Source organism: Anarrhichthys ocellatus, unplaced genomic scaffold, assembly GCF_004355925.1.
Source record: "Anarrhichthys ocellatus isolate YVR2014 unplaced genomic scaffold, GSC_Weel_1.0 scaffold18, whole genome shotgun sequence".
In the NCBI taxonomy this organism is placed as follows: domain Eukaryota; kingdom Metazoa; phylum Chordata; class Actinopteri; order Perciformes; family Anarhichadidae; genus Anarrhichthys; species Anarrhichthys ocellatus.
This window is the reverse complement of record NW_022280048.1, coordinates 2162247-2190001: the sequence shown is the minus strand read 5'-3', so window position 1 is coordinate 2190001 and position 27755 is coordinate 2162247. Positions and strand designations below refer to the sequence as shown.

The window sequence follows — 27755 nt, the reverse complement described above, 5'->3', positions numbered from 1 at the left end:
TTCTTACAATACATAATGTTCTAAAAAAAACTTTCAGGACAGAGTACAGGGTGAGGACAAACACAGTGAATTGCAGTACACTTTGAGTGTTCTCGAGCAACATATTCATCCCAGTTAGGTTTTGGTCTCGAGAGCTTCTGCAAAGCAGCCACCACAATGACCACTTGGTCATGCAAGAACATGGCGGTCATCAAATCTCCCAGGGCCTTTGCACACACACCACACTGCAAAAACATACTCAATATTAACATTATGCAATGACAATAGCCCGTCACTCAATAATAGACATGAACCATTTGTTTGGTAAGCGGCAGAACATACCTTCAGACAGTCAGGGTGGCAGGTCACCGCAGGTTCACTGAGGTAGATCTTGACTTTTCCATCCATTATTGTCTCACAGAATGAACAAACATTGCTTTTCGTGCTGTGGAGAGAAAGTGTTAAAAAGATTATCACCAATGTTAACCTTTGTGTATGAACTTTGCGTATGTATCATAACTTAGACAATGTCTGAATTTCTACATTGCTTATGCTGAGTTTGTGTGGATTGTGGATCCTCCTTGGACTTTTGAGACACGTCACAGCTACAAATAAATAGCCATAAGCAAACAGTAAAGAAGTGAAAACATGAAAACTAGAAAATATGTGCTGTGGTTCATTTTTATAAGAGCTTACTTACGTGTTGGTATCATCAGGGTGTTGGTTCAGCTTGGTCTCCTCAGTGTGGGATGGTTTTGGATCCTTCAGAGGCTCAGGAGCAGTTTCAGTTGTCGGTGGCTCCACATCTAATGCTTCCGACAGTTCAATGAGTCTGCAGGAGAACGTATCCTGAGCAGCTTCAGCGTCTGAAGATGTTACAGGTTCCACAGCATCCTTCATACTCAGCTCCACCACATGATCTGCTGCTCTCTCAGGTGTTGGCTCAACACTTTGCTCGACAACAGGGTTTTCAACAGGCTGGACTTCACACTTAACTACCTCTTCAGCTCCAGTCCTGAAAACCAGCTCTGCGGAGGCTGCAAACTCGACTGTAGACTCTTCAGGCTTAACTGCAGTTTCGGCTGCAGCTTTGGTAGGTGATTCAGATGCAGTATCTGCCACTAAGTCAGGGACTGGGTCCACACTCACTTGGAGAGCAGCATTCTCTCCTGCTGCACCTGTCACGTCAGGTGTCTCAGGTGATGACTCCACAGCAACCTCAGCTACAGCTTCAACACTTTCTTCTGCAGCATGTTCTGTAAGACCTTTCTCAGGAACAACAGAGGTTTCTGCAACCGGATCTTCCATATGAGCATCCACTGAGTCCTTGGCCTCATTGTGTTCTACGTTTGACTGGTCAACTGTTTTATCAGTTTGTTCTCCCTTGTTTTCGGGACTTGTGTTGGCAACTGTTTGCTCAACTGGCTCCACAGGAGACAATGCTTCTGGATTTTCCTCTGTTGAAGAAACTGGCTGTGGTTCACCATTTGGGATTTGTTCTGCAACATGAACTTCTGCAGAGGCGTCAGCAGCCCTGACATTTTGTTCAACATTTGACTTGTTTTCTGCAGTTGTGTTGGCAACTGTTTCTTCTGGATGTGCCTCATCCTTCTGGATACCTTCTTCTGTGGGTGCTTGGGGCCTGTAACAGAGGGAGTTACTTATTCCCAGCTGTGCAGAAAAGACATAGGAACAAAAATCCCTCGACTCAGCAGTTACACTCAATGTAGAGATACTCCAATACTAACTTTGCATCATCTGAGGTCTCCACTGTTGACCCCTCAGGCTGAGCATCTTCTTGGGGAGGAATAACTTCACCATTTCCCTGATTAGAAGAATCTCTAAAACATAGAGCAGAAAATAACAAACATATACAGTACATCTGGCACAAACATTCAATATTTGGGGTTTTAAATGTTCAGACTAAACTTAAGATAATAATGCAAACCTGAAAACAAGTTTGCATTTGTGGTTTCTCATTGTTTGCAGTCTATTTTCAATTAAAATTCAGAACATCCATACCCTTCAGATGGAGAGAACTGTGTATTTTTCGAGAGGAGGGCTTAGTGGCGAATCTGATCTAGGGTAAGATTTTGAAACACGCTTTGAAAAGAACCTTGGCATTTACAAGCATAAATCAGACAACATGCAGTAGCAAATTATATTTTGGTAATTAATGCTCCACAGTTAATGAAACATTTCATCAACTTTAAACTTTGGCTCAAAATTGCCAATCAAAGCCAAATGCTCCATATTGAGATGATGAAAAGCAGGGGATAATTTAAATGTACAATAATACGTCAGGTAACGTACACTTTCTTATGAATAAAGTGTCAAAAGATAAAACCTTATCAGTGAGGGAGGATAAGATGTAGACGTGGCAGTTTCAGAATATCACTCATTCTTCTTTTATATAAGTGACAGGTTCATCTATAACCTTCACATAAAAAAAATGTTGTGCAAAAAGACCGACCTGCATTACTTGATGGGCACAACAAATCACACAGGAGAAAAGGGGGGAAGCTACAATGATTGATGAAGTAAAACTGACAAATAGCCTTAAATGTCAACACAATGTTTACTAATCATGTAAATATCACCAAACATGTTGCACTGAAGTGAGGGGATGGAGCTGTTTTCTTGAACAAGGAATGTGATCCAATTACATGAATTAGGCAATTTGGTCCTGTTTGTGTATCTCATCTGTTGACATTGCTGATAATAGGCGAGATACACACACAATTGAACTGGATCAATTATGCTTGTGGTAGCAAAACATCTTGATAATGATGTAACTCTTGATAGATTGTACGGTCATGGTCTGAACACACTGAAAAAAAGGCTTGTGGACCTTTTAATTAATTATTAAGTGAGTGGAACTAATTATTCAAATACATTTGCATGGTGTTGTTAGGAAATGGTAATAGATAAAGACTTATCTTAATCTGGCAAGGAAAAGTACATAGATATTTTGATATTGAATGCTCTATATCTAATTTGGTAAGATGATGTTGAAATAAAAAATATTCAAAACCAACCAAAAGAGAAAAATACAACCATTTTGCAGTGATACAGAACTGTTTCTTTTGTGGAAAAACTTTGTCTTATTTTTTTTGTGGTTCTTTATTTGAGTGCTATTTGTAAATGTATCTGCATTGTGATGCAATTTATTGATTGTATCTGAAATCCGTACAATTGGACACTTATTTTTGTAACAGGAACTTGGAACCTTTATTTTGAAAGAAACCTTCCTTTAACTTCCGGTTATCTTCCTCAGGCTTGTGATGCTAGGCGGTTCATGCTAGGAAGGGAAGTGTGCAGTCCTTACTAAACATAACCGCCTAATTTAAACTTTCTAAAAGCGAGAGACATGTAGCGGCGACTCTAGTCTAAACACTGCAACTTGGTTTGTAATTTTAAGCGCAGATTTGTCTCAAAAACCATTAGGCTTCACACTATTGTAACGTAAGCTAGTTTATAACTGTAACGTAACGGTTCGCGAAGTCACACAACCAGCACAGGACGAGTCCCCCACTAACTAAAACACCCCAAGACCAGTAAGTCAGTTGGTATTCCAACAAGTTTACCTACGGAGAAAGTGCTTTGTGACAGATAGTTCAACTTCATTATTACTTAGTCTTAGTCAGTGCCTGTGTCAAATGACAGGAACCTGCAGTCAGTTAGTTAATTAGAGAAGTTAGCTACTAACACGCGAAGGAAACGTCATCATAGCTAATATTTCTCGGCTGGTGTTACACCACTAATTATCCGATTTGAAACAACTACCAAAGTGCAAGTACGTTTGCAGTCGATTAATGTGGAAACCGTAGAGACAGATCAGGTCGTAGGTAGAGAAATGAAAACTGTAGAATCTCGTTGTTTTTTTTGCAATAATAAATAATATTTTAAGAGATTTGAATCAGGATCTTATAAACTTCTTCATACACCATTTTTAGCAAATTCAAACTTGACTAGTCAGGTCTTTTACATCTACACCTTGACTTATGTGGTCTGGATGTAGGAAGTGCAGCAATAAAATGCATTTTTTGTTTTCACATATTAAACAGGGTGGAATGCTGATTGAACTTGTTTTCGATCGAGAGCTGGGTTGTGTATTCTGGATGGACAAAGAGGAGCACCGTGACCCCTTTTAATGCCCTCATGGGTTGACTAGAGATCCATCAACAAAGAGCCCATCACACGGCTGTTAATGCATGAGAATTTTAAGTGAACAAATAATCTGCTGAGGGATTGTATAACTTTAGTTTCATTCATATTCCCCTTTAATTAGTGAATCCAAATACAACTTCAGCCTTGTGCATCCATCTAAGTGGTGAACTTGAATGTTGGATGGAGATTCTTTTGCTCTGGTTCTTGAGCTTGTACACATTAACAGTTGGGACAGCGATCTTGTAAAATAAACTTGGATCAAAATAAGGAAGGAATGTAATCCCCTTTACCATTAAGGTTATTAAAACATAGTTTTTTGTAAGATAACTACATAAGTAGGCTGATTGTGTGTATCATATTTGTTGAATGTGTTATTCATGCTTGTGTTTCCTGTGCCATCCCAGAAAGAAATGCCATCGAGGAATCATCTTGACAAAGTCGGCAGGAAGAAGAAGAAGAAATGGACCGAGGAGGCCATGGAACGTGCGCTGATCGAGGTGAAGTCGGGAAGGTGTACGGTGAGACAGGCCGCCAAAGAGTTCGGCGTCCCTAAATCGTCACTGGGGGACAGAGTCAGTGGACGGGTGACACCAGGAAGTCGCAGCGGGCCGGCTCAGCTCATAACATCTGCAGACGAGGAGCTGTTGGTGGAGTTCTCTTTACACATGTCCAAGCATGGTTTCCCACTGACAAAGCAACAGCTGGTGTCCTTTGCCTCGTCCATTTATAAGCGGCAGCATCGGAGGGTGGCATTTTCTAAACTGGGCCAGACCTGGTGGCTCAATTTCCGAAAACGTCAAGAAAAGAACATCACCATTCAGCCAGCGGACAACGCTGTCCGTGGGAGGACAACGTGTGTGAGAAAAGAAGCAGTGGATCAGTTTTTACATTTGCTGAGCACTGTCATGGACACTCGCGGGCTCAGAGACAAGCCTCATCAAATCTTCAACTGCAATGAGACAGGATTTCAGCTGGGCAGGAAGAGGGTGATTCTCCCCAAATCTACCAGTCTGGGCTACAAGCCAACGCCAGGCTCGAGGGACCACATCTCCGTCCTGGCTTGCTTTAGCGCAGCTGGAGAGGAAATTCCCCCATTTATTATCTACTCAAAGGCCTACCCAGGGGGAGTATGTTACAAGACTCAAGGGCCTCCGAATGCCCTCTATGGGTGGTCAGACTCGGGGTATGTCAACTCTGACCTTTTCAAGAAATGGTTCCTCAAGCACTTCCTCCTGCACGCACCGAAGGGCCGTCCGCTGCTGCTGATTTTCGATGGTCACAGGTCTCCCCTGAACTTCGAGGTGGTGGAAATGGCTCGTAGCGAGGACGTCGTCCTCCTGTGCCTCCCGCCTCATTGCTCCCACATCCTGCAGCCGCTCGACGCCGGTCTCTTTGTTCTCCTGAAGCAGCGTTTTGCGGCACTCGTAGGTGACGGTTGCGCCACCGACACTCACTTCGCAGTCAGCAAAAAGGAGTTCTCGGGCGTGTTTAAAGAGACGTATCAGGTAGCGAAGGAGGAGGAGGGTGTAAGGATTGTGAAGGAAGGCTACAGGAAATGTGGCATCTACCCGCTGAACCACTTTGCCATCAACGAGGGTCATTTAATGGCGTCGCACAGCATGTGCCCAGCAGCTGGACCCTCCTTGTCCACATCAGCACAGGGACTGCACAATGTAGGAGAGCTCACAGCTGCTGGACCCTCCTCCTGACTCCTGACTCAGCAATCTGTACTTTTTGAGTGACTGCATAATTGAACAAAACCTGTGTAGTTCTGTCATTGGATACTGAATGGGGGTACACTCCAGCTTGAGTATTGAGCACTATCGGGGTCCCCAAGATAAATCTAAAGGAGTCAAATGTTTTTTTAATGCAACAAGAAAGACAAAATGAGGGAGATTCTCTCATCATTGTTTGTTTCTTGTAACATATCGGTAACTTTCACCTCTTCGGGCCTCTAAACATCATTCACATGAAACAAGCGGAGACGGAACATTCATGTCAAAGTCAAGGCCGTGACGTGTGGAGGTTTCTTCACGAGCCAAAAGAACTCCTGCTGTACGACAAAGTTACTCAAGCTCAAGAATACGGACAGTAAGTTCTGCTTGATTTCTATTTTAGTGGCGTAAGCGTTGGATTAGTGTGCGAGGTGAGCGCTGTGAGCTAGCTAGCTAACTCTGTTCTGGACTGATCGAAGTGGTTTAATGTGTGTTCAGCTGACATATTAAAGCATGAGAACAGATTAAACAGATTACATCTTAGCCACATTGTCAAATGTTATCTTGTTTGAGACGTAATTACAGGAACTAGGCCGTTGTGAAAACTTAATAAGAACAATGTTTTTTTAATACTGATAGAAGTTAATTCATTTGTGAATTATATTATTCCTTTGCTTGAGTATTCTGAATGTACTCGGCCCATTAAGTAGTTATAAAAGGAATGTACTGCCTGAATAACGAACTATTGAGGAAAGTTAAGCCTTTTTTTTTTATTATTTGGGGAGGGGTGTCTTCAGGTGATCTCAGGGAGAAAATAAATGTATTTTTTAAATATTTTTGCATCACAAATCTGTCCATAAGCTTAACAGGTAAACACTAAAGGGGTTTTTAGATGTGTGTGTGTGTGTGTCATGTACGTGTTCAAGTCAGGTGATGTAATGTCACTGCAATAGGTACAGCTGGCAACAATACACAGCGGGGAACACATCTTCATGTATTAGTAATTATGATAACTGTGTAAACAGTCAGTGAATGTTGCAGAACATATTTCGATCTATTTAAACAAAGTAAATTAATATGATCATTGAATGCCGCGTTACAGAAAATGATCCTCGCCTTTTTTTTCTGCTGAGCAAAACACTGAGGTTAGTATTTGACGCACTCGATCACTAAAAGTTGATGGCTGGTAAAATATTTATACGGCTCAAATTGTGATTAATGTTCTTATTATGTTCATTAGCCGAAAAGAACCCTTTTGGTATGGAAGAGCAAACATGCAGCTGTAAAGCAGTTCCTGTGGGCCTTTAGTAGGAATACTCAAGTAATAACTGTATTCAGATCAATGCTTCATCAAGCAACTAAAGCACTGGTCTGTATGGACGGAGCAGAGCTGCCCAGGGCTCAGTTAATCTTTATGTATGTAAATATCACACATAGTGGTTTATCACTGAAGCCGTTATACTTTTTTAATGCACTGACACAACAGAGTATTTCAGTTTAAGATGTTGCAGACTGCAGGACTAATATTCAAATATCATAATGTTTTGTTCAACCCCAAATAAGCTAGTTTGTTAATGACGTCTAGAAGATCTCATGCATTCAGTCATGATGGGGAAACAGAAGCTTTCTGAAGCTCTGGTGTTCACTGCTTTCAAACACTTGATACTGTCAGAAATGGCGACATCTTCTGGCCAACCCGTGGTATTGCATCGGTACGGATGGATTGACAGGTAGAAAAAAATGTTTTTACTGCTTTCATTTCTCCCGTTGTTGTGAATGCAATGTCGACAACACCTCGAAGAAAATCCGCACACTGCGTTAAACGCCCTCAGCTATTTTAACTATGCAACGTTTCGGTCGAACAGAGATCTTCGTCAGGCGTATTGCTCTGTAGCTCTGAGAGATCTAGATCTCAATTAATATTTATGTGAGCTTCTGATACAGTGTGCGGATCTCTTGTTTAATTCTCTCCTTTTTTAGATTGTTTTTGATCCAGTTCCTGTTGAAGTTTTTGTTGGGATGTGCGTACCCTACATACACCACCCTGTACATCTCTCTGATACTCACTCAAATTTCTTGGCTGTGGACAGGACGTATGAGTGTGTGACTGAAGAGGGTCCGGTCTCCACAGCACGGTCCGTCCTGCAAGACAGAAGAAGCTGTTGCACCATTTTTCTCTCAAGACAGTTCGTGCTTGTGATATAACAATTGGTAAATGCAGGAAAGCAAGATAGCATCAGATTTAGATTTGTAGCTTTTTTTTTTTAATTGAATTTACTTATAAATTATGACTTTGTTTTGAATGTTGCATCTTGATTTCTGAGAGTACCTCGCTTCTTCTTGCTTCTGCTTGGATTTATGGATCCAACAGCCGTCATTTTTCAGTGCATTCCGCACCCTGGTGGTTTGAAACACCGTGTTTCTGTTAACCTCTACAACACACACACACACACACTTTCTGTCAGAACTGGGTACCATGAATACATGCATAACTCTTTAAAAAAAAGGTTGAAATGTTTGATTGAAGTGTGACTTACCCTTTGACATGATGCTGGTGTTTTTTCAGATGTTCAACCTGATCAAAGTATTTAATGACATTTTTTCCAGGTTTGTTTTTAAGTTTCCATAGAAATAAAACAAAACGGTAATAGCAGTGTACACAAATGTAATATATTATATCTGCCTCTGTTGAGCCTTTTTTCCTGACTTCAGACACAACCCGTCACACCTGCATTCTGCAGCACAACTCACTCAGGATGTAAACATGACATCAAAGCATTTCTTATTTATGACCTAACCATTCTGAACAACTATGCTCCTTTGAATCTGAATTAAGGAGCATTGATAAGCATTGAAATTACATATTTACACTAAAGCTCACCACATTTGTTTAAAATGAAACCGGTTGAAAAATGTTCTACTAGAGTAAAGAAAGTCATCCTGACAGATTGTAATAATGTTATTCTCCATATTTGCCGAGGATCTTAACCTGCCCTGTGTGGACAGTGGTCCTGTCACACTGGGCATCTGGTCCGTATTCTCTTTGAGCTCCACTTAACATTTTGACCTCCACTTAGTGTTTTAATCTCCTGTGATGAATCTCGCAGGAGATGTGCCAGCACCAATTAGCCAGGTCAAATACATTATGCATAGAAAATTAAAGCAACTCTGGCTCCGTAATGAGCCCTTACCCCTGCATAGCCAGTGGGGAAAAAACAACTAGTGTGCAGCACATTCTTGCACCAAATTGTGCTCTCACCTGTTGAGGTCAGCGCTGTCAGAGCAGAGTGGTGTCGAGCTTCCTCCGGGTCTCTTGTCTCATACGGGCGAGCAGGTATGAAGATATTTCAACCTGAGCCCCCCCCCCCCCCCCCTTCTGTTGTTTTAGATTCCTCCCACTGATAGCACCTGGATGCTGTGCTATGCAGGTCGATCGAGGGGGTGGGTGGGTTGGTTTCCATGTAAATCAAGGGAGTGGGCAGACAGGTGACATTGTTTTTTAGTTCCGTGTTTCTTGAAATGTTACATCGCAGAGTTGCCAGATCCACACATTCACATTTAATTTCTAAGGTGTGAGACGACCTCTTTAAACCAACAATTTAGTGCTTAGTGCTTGTTTGTCTTTTTCATACTGTACTGTAAATGTGGCCAGAAATGAAACCTTGCAGCTCATGAAGAAATTTCCCAAGAAACCTTTTTAGTGTTGTTTCCTCTTGGCTCCAAAGAAAGATGTTCCTTCACAAACAGGCCGTTCCAGTTGGGGGAAATCATGAAATACTGATCTGAAGCTACATGGAATTTAATCTACTCAGCTGTCTTATCGTATCCAATCAAAAATGTGCAACTTTTCCAGAGAAACTAAAACAAATGTTAAGTAATTTGACATTGTAATCAACTGAAATGTTCACAGTGTGGTGTGTGGATTATTCACAGTATCTGGGACACTGTCTCTGTAGACAGACGTTTTTTAATGTTATTAAAAATAACATGGTAATATATAAAAAAAAACCTGCAGCCAAAATGATCGGCATGGCTTGATACATAGGTTAGTAAGAAAATATTTGGGTGAACGTATCCCTTAAACATAGTTAAAAAGCCAATAGAACTAGCACACTTTATCTTTTTTCCTCTCACACTAACTTACGCACACAAACACAGGTAGCTGCATAAATTCAGCATTGTGTCATCCCTTCTTTGATGCTGTGTCTCCGGTTGAAACATTTGCACTTGACAATGTCAAACAACACCTTTTAGAGACAAAATATTTGAGGAATCCAGCAGAGCTTCCTCTGTTGGTTTGCCTCCTTGAACCTCAGCCAACGTTATCGTCAGTAAAAATTCCTCCTGCACATTATCAAAACAAGATGAGTAGTAGTTGTAGGTGTATTGCTCAATGAAAATTGTGGTGGAGGAAACAGGAGGACATTCTGTCCTTAACTGCATTTTTGTGTCATTAAAACATATTCCATAAACAACAAAAGGGACAAAGTGAAAAGAGGAAATTTCAGTAAGTTTTAAAACCAAAAGGTATCTTTTGTTACTATCTAATTGGATGCTCTTCTATAAGTATTGTCACTACAAAGCCAAATACAAATTAAAATGTATCATGGCGTGTGTGCTTTGTCTTTGATGTTCAAGTATGTGTGTTCTGTTTCACCCTGCTGCAAGACCAATCTCCCCTTGGGGAAATTTACCGACAGCCTTGTTTTTCTGTGGCCATTTTGGCTTGGCTGCTTACATTGTCATGTATTTCCATTTTAGTTTTCAAAAAATGGCCTTCAAGAATTGATATTATAAGACTCATATGCCTACTACTTCAGCATTGTATAGCTTGCACATTATGATGAAATATAACCACAATGCAATCTTGAAAATCTGGCCATTATGGATGCAATGCAGCCATAACATGATATGTGACTTTCAAGGCATTCGAATTACTACAAATCAAAGGCAAGTTTAATTTTGATCATAATGTTTTGATGCATCTGATATGTTCTGCCTCCTGTATTCATCACTACAACGCTGCACATTTGTATGAAGGCACTTCACTTGTTCTTGCAAGCAAAGGTAGAGTATATGAAAAACATTCAGAAACTGTAGAATGTTTGTTCAATAAGACTTCTATTCTCTGATCACAGCGACAGTTGTGTTTGAATAATATTTAGATAAATATTTCAAAATAAAATATGAAGATTTAGTAGTCTTCTAATTCCCGAGTGTTCTTGAATGCATCTTTTCCACCATAGTTTCTACAGGAAGTGACGTCACACGCTGTGTCGGGTCTTCTTTTTGTCGTGTGGTAGCAGCAACGTAAGTGTTATTTCTCTAGAAATAATTGCTAAAATGCCGATGATTTGAATTTGAATTTTATTTAGATAAAACACCTTTTTGAAATAGTTCGTGTCTAATTGTACACACTAGGCAGGTGAGGCGAAGGAGCATTGTTTTCCTCAACAGCGTTGTCAAATCAGGCTAGCATGCTAGCAACTTATTAGTTAGCTGCACTGGCTAACTAGCTAGCTTGTTTTCTGTCCTTTATCAATAACTAGTAAACAACTTATTTGCCTAAAAACAGAGATCATATGATTCACAAAGACAACAGCCTAGATGTTAACCTTTTTCATCGTATCAGTTAAAACGTGTTTGGTAATTTCACTAACTTAGCTCATTCAGTTTCTCTCAACCATAATGAGTCATAAATGCTTATATTGTATACAACTACATCTACACAACCATATTACCTGTAACGTTCATTTATAAGATATTGAACACTTCCCCTGCAGACAAGATGTGGATGGTGGATTCTTAGCTAGACAATATACGTCCTCACTTTTAGGTTAAGACATTTGGAGTAGCATAAAATATGTTGTTGGTGTGCACTGTTCTGAACATCACTTGGTTTTCAGTTCACGTTTGTTCTCCTTCCATGTCCTACTACAGCAGAGCCATCAAAGATGACTACAGCTGCCAGACCAACGTTTGAGCCAGCGAGAGGAGGGAGAGGTAAAGGAGAAGGAGGAGGGGATCTGAGTGCCCTGTCTAAGCAGTACTCCAGTCGAGATCTTCCAGGTCACACCAAGATCAAGTACAGGTCAGTTAAGCGAGCACGAGTGGAATTGAGTCTTGGGTTGTAATCGGTGTGTTGCTGAGTTGCGCAGATTTACATCCAGTACGAGACTTTCTGAACTGTTTCATGCTGCACCTTCTGTCCACTCACTCTGAAGGTGGATGTATGCTGGAATCAAAAGATGTTTTTTTGTGTTGATAAAATGTTCTCCCGTCATAAGGCAACCTACCCAGGATAACCCAGAGGAGGTACGTGCCCGTGACTTCCGCAGGGAGCTGGAGGAGAAGGAGCGTGTAGTTGCACGTGAAAAGATCAGAGAAAGGGGACCAAGAGGTTGGTCTGTCCGTAGGGACTTGTTAAGCATCTTCTTTAGTTAATATTTCTGACCAATAGTTTAAACCCATGAAACACCAATTTTCCAGACCACACCACATCGTCATCATCTTCGTCATCATCTTCAAAGAGGCCCAGACTGGATCAGATCCCAGCAGCCAACCTCGACGCTGACGACCCTCTCACTGATGTAAGTGCTGGCACTGCACACTTGGGGGTGATTAGCACTCATCAAGCTCCCTCACCAATGTTGCTCGGTTGTTTTATAGGATGATGAGGACGAGGACTCTGATGACGACAGTGATGACGACGACACTGCTGCTCTTCTGGCAGAACTGGAGAAGATCAAGAAGGAGCGGGCTGAAGAGCAAGAACGCAAAGTAAACTATAATTTCAGATTGACGTGTTTGAACCCGGCTGACGGCAAAATCTGCAAATTAAGACATGGGTTTTGTTTGAGAGGAGGCAAATGCCTCATTTAGTGACTTTGTTTCTTCTCCCATCATAGGAGCGGGAGCAAAAGGCAGAGGAGGAGCGGATTCGCATGGAGAATATCTTGAGTGGCAATCCATTGATCAATTTGGCAGGGCAGCAGCAGCAGCAGCAGCAGCAGCAGCAACAACAGCAGATAACCCAGACTCTGAATACCTTCAGAGTAAAGAGAAGGTATCTTACAAACACAGATATGCCTGCACAACATGAGTGTCTCATTTGAAGAAAGAAGTTCCCTTTTACTTTCCTCTAACCAACAACATTCAATTTGTCATTGTCTTTCTAGGTGGGATGATGATGTTGTTTTCAAGAATTGCGCCAAAGGAGTAGACGATGCACGGAAGGAGAAACGCTTTGTCAATGACACACTTCGCTCTGAGTTCCACAAGAAATTTATGGAGAAATATGTAAAGTAAAGGACTGTCTGTTCATTTTGTTGTTGTTTTCCCGTCTCATCTCTTTGGTCTCCGCCCGACTGTTGCCCTCTGTCCCAAGAGTGATAGATGGTATTTAGATACATTCTGTACTCAAATGCATTAGTATTTGTACAGTCAACACATAAAAGGTTGTATATAAAGAGCTGGTGAGGACTGAAATTGTTAGATTCAACATCTGTGTCTTTCTGTATTTTTTTTTTAAATATTGATTTCAATAAACATCTTTAAGGCTGTGTTTAAAATGGCTCGCAGGAATTTATTTTAGAACAATGGATGTCATTGTGGGGAATTATTTTAAATTTTTTTATCACAGCTAAGTTATTCTCCCTTTTTCCCAATGGTATCTAGTTTTGGTACAGCTCTAACAGAATGGGTTTATATAAATCCAAACTTATGGACCTTAAAAATTTAACTGACTTCAACATGGTACAATATATTTATAAGAACCGTAGTTCAGAATCATTTCTTGGGAATTGTTTATACAAAACAAATTATTCTACACATCCACACAATTTAGAATCACATAATTTCTAATTCTCTAATGTCATCTGAGGGGCATGTTTGGATTTCATGTCTGCCATTAGTCTTAAAGCGAACCGTATATTCAATAGTCGTTTACAAAGTTTAATTGCTCACATTCAACATTTATTTGAATATGAATAACATATAAATGTTCAGGAATGAAGCAACATAAAACTATGTTGCAGTGAGTGCTGTCGTTGTTAAATTATTCCAGCAGCTGCAATCAGAAAAATAAAACTAAAACAATGAAGTTACCGAGATGTGGCATTTATGGGACAGGAAACTCGGAGAATGTGCAAAGACGTCCAAAGCAATGTACGTGCACGTATGTTTTTCCTCAAATAGTTCAAAAATATTATACTATGCACTTTTTTAATGCACAGCAATCTGTGGTATTCCTTATGAAATATACCCCACCGAACGTCTGTTACAGCTGTTTCAGAACGAGTCGTACACAACAAAAACGTCCAAAGAGCAGTGAAGGCGTCACGCAACACGCCGCCAGGGGGCGCTCCGTTCAACAATCGCTTCCTTGTGTCAGGGATTGGGAGGCTGCTGGGAAAACATGGCAGCTTCCTTTTGTTGGTGGGGATTTACTGAACTCCGAGGGGGGATTTAAACGCATTATTCGGTGGACAGACACATCTCCGGTCGCGTACACACCGCTAGAGTCATCCAAACACTTGAAGCAGGAGGAACATGGAGAAGAGTGGCAGCATCGACAGTTTGGGCTCGAAGCGCTCCTCTTCCCGACAGCCAAGTGTTGATTCATTGTCCAGGTAGCTGAACCCACCACAACACCGCGCTGTCTAAGCTAGCCTCAGCGAAAAGTTTTGAAAGTAACAGTAGGCTTCGTGTGTGTGTTTAAACGTGAGCTAACATGTCTAATCCTGATGCACCGTTCGTGACATTAGCCGTTCAGAAGTGACCCTTACACCACAGATCGTGTCGGTTGATGTGGTGAACATATTGAAACCACTGATGACTAATCTGGGTACCAATTAACGGCGGTTGTCATTGTCGGCTATTAGGATTTATAATGAGAAGGTGGAATACTCATTTGTACTGTGAGGTGTAAATGTAAGAAAATGTTTATTAGAAGATATCAGAGTCCAGAATAATGTATTTACATACTCAGTCTGACCAACAGTAACAGTTAACGGTGGTTACAATAATCGACTGAGGTGTTTTTGATTAATTACTTAAAGGCTAGGGCTACAAAACCTCTGAAAATATGAAAAGAAATGACACTGTCACTATTTCCTAGAGCCCTCTGTGACTCATACTAACTCAGTCTGACTAACAACTAAAACCCCCCAAGTTGAAAATACAACATTCATAACATTAGTTCAATCCTTTTTGTTATTTGGCCGGTTTATTTCATCAAATATTGGTTCCAGCACACATTAAAATGAGACGAGGCTGTGGTTCCACCATACTGAGACTGAAAGTATTTCCAGTATTTCATCACTTGTGTTTTGTTTTTTTTACCCGTCACCAGTACTTCCACCTCTCGCTCTGACCGGTCTGCCCAGGCCAAGCCACCCTTTGCCATGTCCTCCGAGTCTGTGGCCGCCTCTGCAGACCTCTCCCCAGAGTTCAGGGTGAGTAGCCTGCGCATAGTTCACTGACGTCCTGCTGCTTCATTATTTACTAATGACAGAGACTGAAGCGTGACTCTCGTCCTTTCTGCACCCCCTTTCAGGTTAAGCCCAAACCGGCTGCCAAGGTACGCCATGGCAATGCGTTACACACTACCCAACATAATAATTAATATGATTACTCCGCATATGTCATGGGTTCAGGTCAAGGGGCCGCTCCACTTTCAGCTCTAATTTGTATGGAATCTCTCCAGCAGGTGCTCAGAGATTCAGACAAAGAAGAGCCGCAGTTACTTCCAAATGAAACTGTGCAGGACATGGGTACGTTCTCTCTTCGCTGCATAAAGGAAAAGGTTTTTGTAATATATTCGATATAATGGCTAAATCTTTTTTTTCTTGTTTTATTTTATAGCCCAAGATGTGACCTATTTCTGTCCTTTCATTGGAGCACTGAGGGGAACAGTGATAGTTACCAACTACAGACTTTTCTTCAGATGCATGGACAGGGTATGCTTCATGGGTTTTCACAAAAAGCACTTGAAGCGCATTATTTTGAAGGATCACACTGTTTTTTTGTAATATATGTTGTTTGCTTCTAGGAGCCATCATTTGTGCTGGACCTGCCCCTTGGGGTGGTGAGTCGTGTGGAAAAGATTGGAAGTGCATCAAACCGTGGTGACCTGTCCTACGGGCTGGTTTGTAAGGTGAGTAAGGTGGAAATGTTCCGGAATCACTACACCTGGTTTACAGGTTGCAGAGCTAAGACAGCACAGTAGATGACAGTTATACGGTGCACAGGCTAAGGCATAGAGGGTGATCCTCCTCTCATCCCTGCTGTGCCAACAGCACTGACAGAAATCATAGTTAAGAAAGAGTGAGGGTATGAACACGCTCCGTGTCAGCAGTATCATGCAAACATACAGCTGTTGACCATGACCTGCTTCTCTGCCTCTCTGCAGGATATGCGTAATCTACGATTTGCACACAAGCAAATGGAGGACACACTGAGGAAGTCCATTTTTGAAGTGCTGGTGAAATTTGCGTTTCCTGTTTCCAACGGGCTGGTGAGTGATTGTCGGCCACGCTGTCGCTGTAGCTCTGCACTGTCTACTGGTGGATGAACTTCTCTCCCACTCTCCACAGCAAATATACGCCTATGAATATGGGCAAGTGTTCCCCGAGAACGGATGGAAGGTGTATGACGCTCTCTCGGAATACAAAAGACAGGTATTTTTAAAAAACAACATCGGATGCTTAGCTCAATGTCACAGAAAGCCTATTACATTGGTTGCTTGTGTGTTTTTTTTTAAAAGGGTATACCCAATGAAAGCTGGAGGATAACGAAAGTAAACGACCACTACGAGGTTTGTGACACTTACCCGTCGACTCTGGCGGTGCCCGTCAACATACCGGACGAAGAGCTGAAGCGAGTAGCTGCCTATCGAGCCAAGGGAAGGATGCCTGTGAGTGACCGGCCTTCCTCATGGATCTAACTGTTCCTCTCCTGTGCAGCTGGATTGTCGGACTGTCTGTGGTCTTATTCGGTCGTACGTACGTTGTTGTATAGGTGTTGTCGTGGATCCATCCAGAGAGCCAGGCGACAGTGGCGCGCTGCAGTCAGCCCATGGTCGGGGTGAACGGGAAGCGCAGCAAAGAGGACGAGAAGTACCTCCAGGCGATCATGGACGCTAATGCTCAGTCGCATAAACTCTTCATCTTTGATGCAAGGCCTAGCGTCAACGCCGCTGCGAACAAGGTTTATTACATGTGTTTAAAAAAGGAAACCCAGGCTCTCCATTGTTAAGTGGATGAACCATCGCATCACCAACACTGTCTCCACTTTTTCTCTCTCTCTCTTTTTCAGATGAAAGGCGGCGGTTATGAAAGCGAGGACGCGTATCAGAATGCTGAGCTGGTGTTCTTGGATATTCACAATATCCACGTGATGAGAGAGTCGCTCCGTAAGCTGAAGGACGTGGTCTACCCCAACATTGAGGACTCCCACTGGCTCTCCAACCTGGAGTCCACTCATTGGCTTGAGCACATCAAGGTGAGCATATACTGACGCATCACTGTGATTGCAAACTTGGAAAGGAATGACTTGGAAGATGAGCCATCTCCCAGGCTAAATTGTTTGTGTGTGTTTGTAGCTGATCCTGGCAGGAGCGCTGCGCATTGCAGACAAGGTGGAGTCTGGGAAAACGTCCGTGGTGGTGCACTGTAGCGATGGTTGGGACCGCACGGGCCAGCTCACCTCCTTGGCCATGCTCATGCTGGACAGTTACTACCGCACCGTCCGCGGCTTCGAGGTGCTGCTTGAGAAAGAGTGGCTCAGCTTTGGTCACCGCTTCCAGCTGGTAAACACGTTTTCACGCACTCATCGAGTTTAGTAGATCACGTGAGTGGCCGTCCCAGTTCCGTCACCAATTGTGCTTTTCCTCTTCTTTTAGCGTGTCGGTCATGGCGACAAGAACCACACAGACGCGGACCGCTCGCCTGTTTTCATTCAGTTCATCGACTGTGTCTGGCAGTTGACTCGCCAGGTAGGCAATAACTGGTGCTGATATGTGGAAGAATAAAAAAATATCCTCCGAATAAGACTTTGTTTCAAGGACACTAATGAAGCTGTTTTCATTGAAGTTTCCTGCGGCGTTTGAGTTTAACGAATACTTCCTGGTAACCATCCTGGACCACCTCTACAGCTGCCTGTTTGGGACCTTCTTGTGCAACAGCGAACAGCAGAGGTTGAAGGAGGTAAGAGCATTTTGTTTCACACGGCATTTGATTTTACTGTTGCAAAAATGAGACGTTTTAAAGTCGAGCACAGGACCGAGTGGAACGTCTGGTACTGTGCATTCGGTGTCATGACAGCCACACCTTTTTTTTTTTATTTTACAGGAGATTCCCAAGAGGACAGTGTCGTTGTGGTCATATATAAATAGCCAGCTGGAGGAGTTTACCAATCCGTTGTATGTGAACTACTCCAACCATGTGCTGTTCCCCGTAGTCGGCTTACGCCACCTGGAGCTCTGGGTTGGCTACTACATCCGCTGGAACCCTCGCATGAGGCCTCAGGTATGTTGAGAAACCCGTCTTTACTTGCCTTCAGTGTTTTCAAGCGTAATTGTTTGCACTCCATACATGCTCCATTTTAGTTGTTGAACTCCACACATTGTTTTCGATGTCTTTTTTTTTTTTGCCAGGAACCTGTTCATCAGCGCCACAAGGAGCTGCTGGTGAAGCGGGCGGAGCTGCAAAAGAGGGTGGACGAGTTACAGCGCGAGGTGACCAATCGCTCAGCCTCCTCTTCCTCTGAGCGTGCGGGCTCCCCCACACGCTCCATTACCCCGGTGCAAACCTTCGTCTGACACAACTTTGACAGCGCAGACGGTCGCAGGAGCTGAATCCTACCCGAGAGAAGTTGCCATACAGCAGTAGTCCGTTGGCCACACCTGGCGCCACAAAGGACCCGTGTGCCAAACCGGCGTTAATACACTACCACCAAAAGCCTGATGCGTTTCCACCTCTCACAGGTCATGTAGTGTCCCAGACTGCTTTACTACAGCTATATTGTACCCTTCCTCCAGGGTTGAGAGGACATGTAACCAGAATAGTGAGAACACCTACAATCAAGTGTTGATCATTTTTGAAGTACACTAAAATATTCCTTGGGTAAAATATGTATGCCTTATACACTTCATAAGGAACACTCCCTTCATTCTTCGACACTGCAATATTTTAGATATTGAAAGTAGTACCGCTGAAGCATTTGTGAAGATGTACATCGCTGCAAAAAATGATTTTGTGCTCTAGTACTAAAAACGACTAAATGGCTCGGGGGTTGTTGAATATTCAAAATGTAGCCAAAGGGCTGTAACGTTAGCTTCTTCTAATGTTAAAGAACATATAGACGGAGCGCATTAAACAAGTTGTCGGGTTGTCTTCTCAAGTCAGTGCTTTTAGATGGTTGTGACCAAATATCCATGTTTTTTTGTTTTTTTCCATGTATACAAAATGTGTCATGTATGACATTCCTCTCAGTTTTGTTTTTCTAACTAGATATTTATTGTCGTTAGTTAGTCCGGACTGTATTTATGGTTCACAAACACACGCTGTCTCGTTGTCATAAATTGATTAGAGATGTTCCCATGCAATATTAATAAGCTACACAGAATATGCAACCAGTTGATTTGTCCCAGTTAATAGTCGACTACTGAGTAAGAAATGTACACACATTAACATTTTACAAACGCTTTTTAAAGCTATTATCAGACTTTTTTTTTTATAGGCAGCAGAATGTGTAACAACTAATAATTTGCTTTTGGATGTTTTTCTAATGTAATGAATATCTGTGCCTTGCTCTGAATGACTGAATGGGAGAAAAGAAAAAAGTGTGCACAAGTTTTTTTTTAATTGCCAAGAGGAAACAGTAAATACAGTTAGTTAGCCTTTTCACTGTGTATGTCAATACTTGCAATAAAACCCAAAATTAAATTTCAAGGAGTCAGTCTGGTTTGTTACATTAGTGTTCCGTGAACAAAAGACCCTCCAGTTTATTTCTTGCCTTTACCTACTAGTGTTTCAAATCATAGCAGAGCCCCAATGGCATTAATTATCTCTTGTTATGATTATGGTCTTTCCATAAGATATAAGAAAAAGTAAACTTTTATCATAATTTAAGTCTGGCATTTACAGTGTGAATGTGCTTCAGGGTAAATGAAACTGCAGAGGCTCTGAAAACAGTATTCATAATCAAGCTTCACTCTTATACCTAAATATTAGATGACTCGCCATGAATTAGCTTTAAGGCATCTTTTACTTATTAACAGGCTTATTATTCTCTTGATATTAGCTTTTTAGTCATGCCCATTACTTAAAATTAATTTAGATTGCCACTTAGATTGCATTGCTCCCTCTTTAAAAACGTATAGTTAATCTACTACAATAGTTTTTCCACATGATTGAAGGTAGGCTGCTGTGCTGTATGCACTTCATTGCTTCAAAACTTGTTACACAAGTGTCAAAGTGTATTAATATGTTTGTTTTTGGAGGAAACACTATTTGCATATGTTCATCGGCTTCTTACAAGTTTTCATTGTGATGCAGCAAGGCTAATTCTATTTATTTACCTGGCTGTTAATGAACAAGAAACTGATTCCAAGGAGTCACACAAGGACATGAGAGAGGAGAAACGAGGAGACAGTAAGTTGGACTGATTCGGGGGACAGGAAAGAGACCGGAACTGGAGCTGATGGGTCTATCTCATCTCTCCATCCATCATGGCAGCTGAGGTAAAGTAAAGTAAGGTTTACCTGCTCCTAATTTTACCATTACAACTTCTGATACCACACCAAATGTTAAAGCTGTATTTTATTAAGTGTTTTGTTTTTAAATAATAAAATGGAACTTAATGTCACTGCTGCACCGAATTACACCTGAAACCAGGTTATCCAGGACCCCCTCAATGGATTCACTACAGAAAACAATTGGACCTGATAGAAACTACTCAACCCGCAAATAACCTCACTCTGACAATGTTTATGGAAATGTGAGATCTAATCAGTTGGAATAAGCACTGAGTCACACATGACCTATGTTGGTATGATGCTGAATATCATATAGTTTGTGATATCTTGTTGGGTCAAACTGATATTTACAGATGCTCTGCCATACACTGTACACTGTAATAATCTGAAACCTATATATTCTAAATTATATATATTTCCAGTATAAACTCCACCTACCTTATGGACATAAAGTATCCTGTTTCCAGATTCCATATTTATTCAAGCACCCTTGCACTCTGCATCATTTGTATCACTTTTATCTCCATTTCATGGGCATTGTGTTTCATGTTAATATATATATATTTTGTATATTTGTTTGTACATAGTAGTACATAGTAGTAGTATGTTTATGCTTAACTTTGTTGTCCTTGTTTTTGTTTATTTCTGTGTATGTACGTTGAAATTCCTTGTATGCATTACGCATACATGGCCAACAAGGCTGATTGTGAATGAACAGTACATGTATCCATCATGTACAGAATGAACAGTTACTTGTGACGGCACAGCCCCTGTAAGAGTCCCACTGATAGTTTGTTTCAGAGCCTGAATTGTGATTATCTTGTGACTCTCTAGAGCCCCGGGACCTTCACAGTCACACTGCTGCAGCGTGGTTGACTACACCGGGATGAGTTCAGTTTATAGCCATCTACAAACATTTTGTCGAAAATTGATAATTAGCAGACTTCCAACGAGTAGCGATGATTTCCATTTGAGATGATGCAACCTGTCATTACTGACTCAACAGTGACACTTAAATATATCTTCAGACGGTGGAATAATAGCAATGATGCCCAGTGCTATTGTAGTCCTGATGTTACTATTAAACTAGTTATAAAATGCTCTGATTAATGACATGACCATACAGTATGTGGAGCGTGTCGGGTGAATCCAGACATGTGATTGGCTCTGCGCATTTCAAAATGTGAATCCCGCGGACGGATGTTGTGTCGCGATAGGTTTCCTTTCTTCTTCTGCTGGAGCCGTCGACCTCTTCCGGTTACATGACGACGACGGCGTCGATACAAAAAAGAGAGAAGGAAAACAGGAAAATACCTTTCTAGGCGAGAACAGCGGAAACTTCATTTAAATAGACAGATACGTGTGGACGGGTTGCTTGTGTGACGGCATAACTAATGATTGATCGGAAGTTGGTCTGGTTGGATGACGTATGAGCGGTGAAAGATCACAAATATTTGGAGTTTATTGTTCTTCGCCTGCTGCCTCAAGCTAAGCTACTTCTGTGTTGCTCTACGCTACCTAGCCGAGCTAGCTAACGTTAGCTAACACTGGACGCCAACACTGTGTGTGCTAAATTAGCGAACGGCTTGAGAGGAAATAGCGCCGTTAATCCGTTCAGTTTGCAGCTGGACTCCGCTAACCTCTTCTAGCTCGGTGACATCAGTTGGAGGAGAATGGCAACGTCGGCTCTGTACGCCTGTACGAAGTGTAACCAGCGGTACCCCTTCGAGGAGCTGTCGCAGGGCCAGCAGCTGTGCAAGGTACCTGTGTGTGTGTGTGTGTGTGTGTGAGTGTGAGAGAGAGAGATCGAGGATGACCGCCAACGAGACACAACAACAATCCCGAGTGTGGATGTTTGCTCGAGTGTTATTTCCGACTTGGTGTGTTGGTGGTGTTACAAGTTAAGCGAGATCAGATTATGTAACATCCTTCCAACCTGGAAGCGCTAATGCTGTGACTGTAATCTTGTTTAGATCATCCCCGCGACAATCCTGTTTATGAGATGAGTAATAACACAATCATAGTTCATCTTTACCTGCTGAACTTTAATTCTCGGGGCATTGAATTAATTATACTTGTGAGAATTACTGTCTGTGTGTGCACATACTTGTTGCTCTCGCAGACATTTTTTTTTCTGTCAGAGGAATGTGTTGTGGTGGCCTAATGTTCCCACCTTTCTTTACTTAACTGTGTGCACTGATTAATGTTTTTTTATTTTTTTTTTTAGAAACAATGGACAGTGTTATCATTTTGTACACTTCCTTCAAGCACTAAAGTCGTTTCCCTGAATATTCAGAGAACTTCTGTTTGCACAAGATAGTTAAAGCACAAGGTCAACGTGTGAATACTATAAAGTAATCAGTTAGATTTCTCTTTCTTTTATTTTAATATGTAAGAAAGCCACCCACAGTTATCCAACAATGGCTCTGGTAAACGGTGCCCTACTGCAATAACGTGTTGGGTTGACTAAATAAAGTTACAATACAAAATCATTTACAGTACACTTTAGTCTCTCGTATGCACCCACATAGTCAGGTGTTGGTTTCACAGATGTTGTCGCCAAGAGATGTTGCGTAACAAACGTCAAGGTGTGTTGCCAAACACAGCGAGTTGCGTCAGTCTCGTCTTCTGGTGTGTTCATTGTTTTTGCACAGATTCATTTTCGCACTCGTGAGAACATTTCTTTGATTTGTCGCCATAGGAGTGTCGCATCGCACATCCAATAGTGAAGTGCACATTCTGCAGATCTGAGTTTCAGCAGGAAAGGTGAGATAATGTGCTACTTGTGATGAATTTCAGTGCTTATTTGTGGCGTTAATAGTTGAATGTCTTTGCATTTTTTTGCATTTATTTTGGGCCGTAAAACCCCACGTTTTATTCTTTACAGTAAAACCAATACAATCTGCAAGAAGTGTGCTCAGAACGTCAAACAGTTTGGAACGGTGAGTAACAGGTTTCTTAAGCGCCTTGAACTCCAGTTGTATTCCTCTAGTTGCACTGAGTGTACATTTATTATTTTCATGTGTGAATACACTTTTAACATTGTTGTCGTTTTTTGTCCGTCTTTACAGCCCAAACCCTGCCAGTACTGTAACATCATTGCAGCTTTTATCGGGACAAAGTGCCAGCGTTGTACTAACTCAGAGAAGAAATATGGACCTCCACAGACCTGTGAGCAGTGCAAACAGCAGTGTGCTTTTGACCGTAAGGAGGAGGGCAGGAGAAAGGTATGAACCCTATATACCTACAGTCTACTTTGACAGTGAATGCGTAACAGAATTTCTTATAAACTACTGACTCCTACTTGTCTCGCAGGTGGACGGGAAACTGCTGTGCTGGCTCTGTACTCTGTCCTACCGCCGTGTCCTGCAGAAGACCAAGGAGCAGAGGAAGGGCTTCGGCTCCTCCAACTCCTCATCCCTGAATGAGAAAGACCACCACTCCAGACCTCACCATCACCACCACCACCACCAACACAGACACAGCACCTCCCATCACAAGTACGTCCTCTGTTGTGTAACTGTTGAGAATAGTGAAACAATGTAAGTGTGGTTGCTGCCACTACATGGTTAAATTGGGTCCAGCCAACTGACGGCTTACTTATCTTTTGCAGACTGAGTGGGAGTTTGAGTCCTGAGCAGGAGCAGGGACTGTGGAAGCAGAGGTGACACTTTCCTTCTCATTTGAACTGCATAATATATCAGAAAACAATGTATTGATTTAGTTTTTAGGCCCAAGATGTACATTGTCATTTTCTTCGCAGCCATAAATCGTCTTCAATCCAGAAGGAGACTCCAAAGAAGAAACCAAAACTGGAGATGAAGCCATCCAACGGGGACAGGTATGATAAGTGTTGTAATTGTTTGGGGAAAGCATTAAAGAGATTCGAAGTGGGGTTTTACAAAGTACTTATACGTAGTCAGTGTATCACCTACAGTAGATGGCCGTCGAAGCAAAGCAATGTACTGTTGTGGACGGGGGAAGCAACAAAATGTATTTTAGTCACCTAAAAGAAAGGCTCATCTAAACAACAACATCCTGCCTATGTTTTTCCTTCCACTTGTGCCGGTACTGGCCTCATGCTCTTTCCTTTCTCCCAGTAGCAGTTCCATCACCCAGTCGATGGATTCCGGAGGAACCGACAACTTCATTCTCATCAGCCAGCTGAAAGAGGAAGTGATGTCGATGAAGAGACTTCTGCAGCAAAGGGATCAAACCATTCTCGAGAAGGAGCGAAAGGTAGGTCATGAGCCTCGCCCGACCTCCTGCGCCAATGAGCCAAAGTCACATCACTGCCGATTGCTTTTTTTTGGTTCATGTATTGATTATTACATTTCCCTCCAGCTCACAGAGATCAAAGCAGACTTTCAATACCAGGAATCCAACATGAGAGTCAAGATGAACCAAATGGATAAATCGCACAAAGAGTCTATGGAGCACCAACAGGTGTGAAACTATCGCCGCACAAGTGACATGTCACAAAAACACTCGCCAACGTCAGTCCATTCTTCAGTGTCAATGCCACACTTGGTCTCTATTCACATTTTTCTAGGTTCTTGTTGATTCATTTAATCTTTTTTTCTATTTTCCACCATCTTAAAACTACCTTCAGCTATCCTCAAAAAACGTTAACACTGTATTCAGTATATCAGTTTGTAATTGCACTTTGGTGCATTGATAAATATATTTATATATATACTTTATACTTGTTTTTATACTTATTGTTTTGCATCTAAAGAGGTCATATGGGTTTGAAGAGGTTGACAGAGTCTCAATGTTCTGATGTGCAGGAGGTGTGATAACATAATCCTCACTAAAGCGTGTCTTATATTTTAGTCCTGTCCATTAAATCTCATCAGTTCAAGTACCAGCTTTATTTATCTCCCTCTGAGAGCCAAGTAGAAATAACAAAGCAAAACCAGTCCCACCTGAATTTCCATTCCCGAGATTATTATTGTTTCAAGTACGTCTTTAATTTGTTCTTAAACCCCTATTTTATTCTTATTATTTGGATATTAAAACATCACGATTGGAAATGTAAAAGTGTCTCCCGTGTACTCGACAGAACAATGCGTGGGAGTACACATCACATTCTTTGTCATTTTGCCAACCAGTCTGTTATTGGTAATATTGTTGGAAGCTATCAAACATCAGTTTGTCCTGCACACCGGTTCAATCTAAATACTTTCATACAATATCATTTTAGTTTATAGGCATATATATATATATATATATATATATATATATATATATATGACATTACATATGACATTACATGGAGGGCATGTTGGAGAAACACTGCATGCTGATCTTATCTGTTTCATATAGGGGTGTGCATTGCACCGGGTTAAATAGCTATCACTATTGGGAATGAATTGCTTAGATTTGCTAATCAGACCCATGTTGTGTCTGTGTGTCATATATGTGCCCGGGATGATTCACTTGTTGCATAAGTGTGCCTGTTGTTATGCATACGATCTGCAGTTGCGCCATTTCCTGTCAAACTCTGGTGGTGGTGTTATTTTGTTATGCTGTTTTTATAAGTGTGACTCTGGCTGCTGACGTGTTTGGTGCACCAAAGGTGTTTTTATCAGTACAGTCCAAACAGTTGAAGGTAGCCCATGTTGAGCAAAACCCTTTAGCTTGTAGCACCAGACGAATGATGAGTACATAAGTAATAATAGTAAATGCTTTGACACCACTGTGTCCTAAAGCCAGCAAGTGTGTTTGCTGCCATAAAAATCAAAATCCAGATTTCAGGTAAACTGCCATGTAAATGTGCAGTGTGATTTCCTAAATGCCTCCACTAAGGTGTTTAAAAAGATACTAACTCTCTATTGTTTGTTTCCACAGGGCAAGAACAGGGAGTTGATGAAACAAGTGGCAGCCCTCTCCAAAGGAAAGAAGTTTGACCGGACAGGGAGTTCTCTGCTGTTGCCCTAACAATAGGCCGACCGACGGGTAACGGCACAGAGCGGCTTCATTGTTTTCACTGTGAAAGTCTCCCTCCTGTGTTTCCTCATTGCCATTAACATCGATAACTTCTTAACTGATAAAGCCAGCGACCATGTTGCACATGGAGGTCAATTGTTGAATCGAAAGAAACCCTTCTCTAAATGTCAGCATATTTTAGATATTTTATGGCGACTTTTCCACTGGCTCATAGGATGTGACTTTGGAGTGGAGTGGAGTGGAGGACAGAGCCCTCGTTTTTAACACTGCCGGGCCAAAACAAAAAAAAGCATGGTGTGCATATGTGGAAAGCATTCTGTCAACTCAAATGTATCCACTTACTTTTTATGGATGTAATGCAATTTATTTATTCAACTGTGTTTCTTAGCTTTTTTTATTTCCTCACAACATACTCAGAGAATATCCCACATTTTAGGGTTTTTTTTCTCTTCAATAGCAATTAGTTATATTTTTCTAAATTTATGCGATCGTGGAAGAAAAAATAAAGTTCTCCTCAATGGAGACGCTGCGAAACTTTACAATGTATGCAAACTGGGGAAGGGGGACCACTGAGCTGCTGCTCAACAGTAGAGACCCCCCCCCCCCCCCCCCCTCAGTAACGATTCATAAAACAACCAATGAACACTTAAAAAGTCTGTCTGACGGAGAGACACCTCTTGGCTGCCCTCTTTCTCACTGTGTGACAGCTGTAGTGCTTTGCTGTTTCTCTTTAGTGGAACAATTGTAATACATGCATGATTTTACTGCCAGACACCGGGTGGCATTGTGGTCAGACTTCTTTTGCCCCCCTCTCCCTTTTATTCGTTTTTTAAGAATCACTTGTAAATGTATTACTGGGGTCAGCCATTGTATTTAAACTATTGCTTGTATCTGTTTTAGTGAGTACAGTATGTGTATGGTAAGGCCAGTTGAAATTAACATGTCTGTAGAAGATGCTTTTTAAAGGAACTCACCTATCAACTTGCATTATTGGGCTGGTTTCATACTGTGGTGTCCAGGATCACTTTTGTACTTTTTCCAAACCAAGTGTTTTAAACCTATTAAACTGGCTAAACTGTTTCTGTGTTAGCTTCTTTTTTTCTTACCATAATAGTGTTTAACTTTTCAAAAGTCAGTTAGGTCCCCACAACCTAATTTGGAGAATTGATGACATAATCTGT

At 41.6% G+C, this 27755-nt stretch overlaps 5 protein-coding genes across 7 annotated transcripts; 4 read left to right on the top strand and 1 right to left on the bottom strand.

Annotated features, from left to right (window-relative positions):
* Positions 1-20: 20 nt before the first annotated feature.
* Positions 21-8512, bottom strand: LOC116389009 (zinc finger protein 185). The gene is made up of 7 exons (XM_031857394.1): positions 8402-8512; positions 8194-8296; positions 7932-8006; positions 1728-1820; positions 680-1621; positions 322-424; positions 21-224 (listed from the first exon to the last, which is right to left on the bottom strand). Exons 1-7 carry the CDS (start codon positions 8409-8411, stop codon positions 21-23), a joined length of 1530 nt encoding a protein of 509 aa, XP_031713254.1. The 5' UTR covers positions 8412-8512.
* LOC116388908 (uncharacterized) lies at positions 3258-11107 on the top strand. 2 transcript variants are annotated; one of them, XR_004213087.1, is made up of 2 exons: positions 3258-6240; positions 7955-11107. XR_004213087.1 is itself a non-coding variant. In XM_031857231.1 (2 exons), exon 2 carries the CDS (start codon positions 4560-4562, stop codon positions 5856-5858), a length of 1299 nt encoding a protein of 432 aa, XP_031713091.1. In that variant the 5' UTR covers positions 3258-3536; positions 4554-4559; the 3' UTR covers positions 5859-11107. The 2 variants fall into 2 exon arrangements, 1 of the variants encoding a protein (XP_031713091.1); XM_031857231.1 differs by having other exon boundaries at positions 3258-3536; positions 4554-11107.
* Positions 11098-13435, top strand: cwc15 (CWC15 spliceosome associated protein). The gene is made up of 7 exons (XM_031857234.1): positions 11098-11174; positions 11805-11955; positions 12152-12264; positions 12354-12454; positions 12534-12644; positions 12773-12930; positions 13043-13435. The coding sequence occupies exons 2-7, from the start codon at positions 11819-11821 to the stop codon at positions 13170-13172; spliced, it is 750 nt and encodes a 249-aa protein (XP_031713094.1). The 5' UTR covers positions 11098-11174; positions 11805-11818; the 3' UTR covers positions 13173-13435.
* An 833-nt stretch (positions 13436-14268) lies between these two features.
* On the top strand, positions 14269-19810 carry mtmr2 (myotubularin related protein 2). 2 transcript variants are annotated; one of them, XM_031857219.1, is made up of 16 exons: positions 14269-14494; positions 15217-15319; positions 15421-15444; positions 15574-15637; positions 15729-15823; positions 15916-16020; positions 16276-16380; positions 16460-16543; positions 16630-16779; positions 16884-17072; positions 17181-17366; positions 17467-17673; positions 17767-17859; positions 17957-18070; positions 18215-18391; positions 18520-19810. In XM_031857219.1, the coding sequence occupies exons 1-16, from the start codon at positions 14415-14417 to the stop codon at positions 18682-18684; spliced, it is 1941 nt and encodes a 646-aa protein (XP_031713079.1). In that variant the 5' UTR covers positions 14269-14414; the 3' UTR covers positions 18685-19810. The 2 variants fall into 2 exon arrangements, with proteins under 2 accessions (XP_031713079.1, XP_031713078.1); XM_031857218.1 differs by having other exon boundaries at positions 15571-15637.
* Positions 19811-21871: 2061 nt separating this feature from the next.
* Positions 21872-27654, top strand: fam76b (family with sequence similarity 76 member B). Its single transcript, XM_031856875.1, has 10 exons — positions 21872-22382; positions 23324-23388; positions 23510-23564; positions 23694-23849; positions 23938-24122; positions 24236-24286; positions 24386-24463; positions 24726-24861; positions 24967-25068; positions 26476-27654. Exons 1-10 carry the CDS (start codon positions 22296-22298, stop codon positions 26563-26565), a joined length of 1005 nt encoding a protein of 334 aa, XP_031712735.1. The 5' UTR covers positions 21872-22295; the 3' UTR covers positions 26566-27654.
* The last annotated feature ends 101 nt before the right edge of the window (positions 27655-27755 follow it).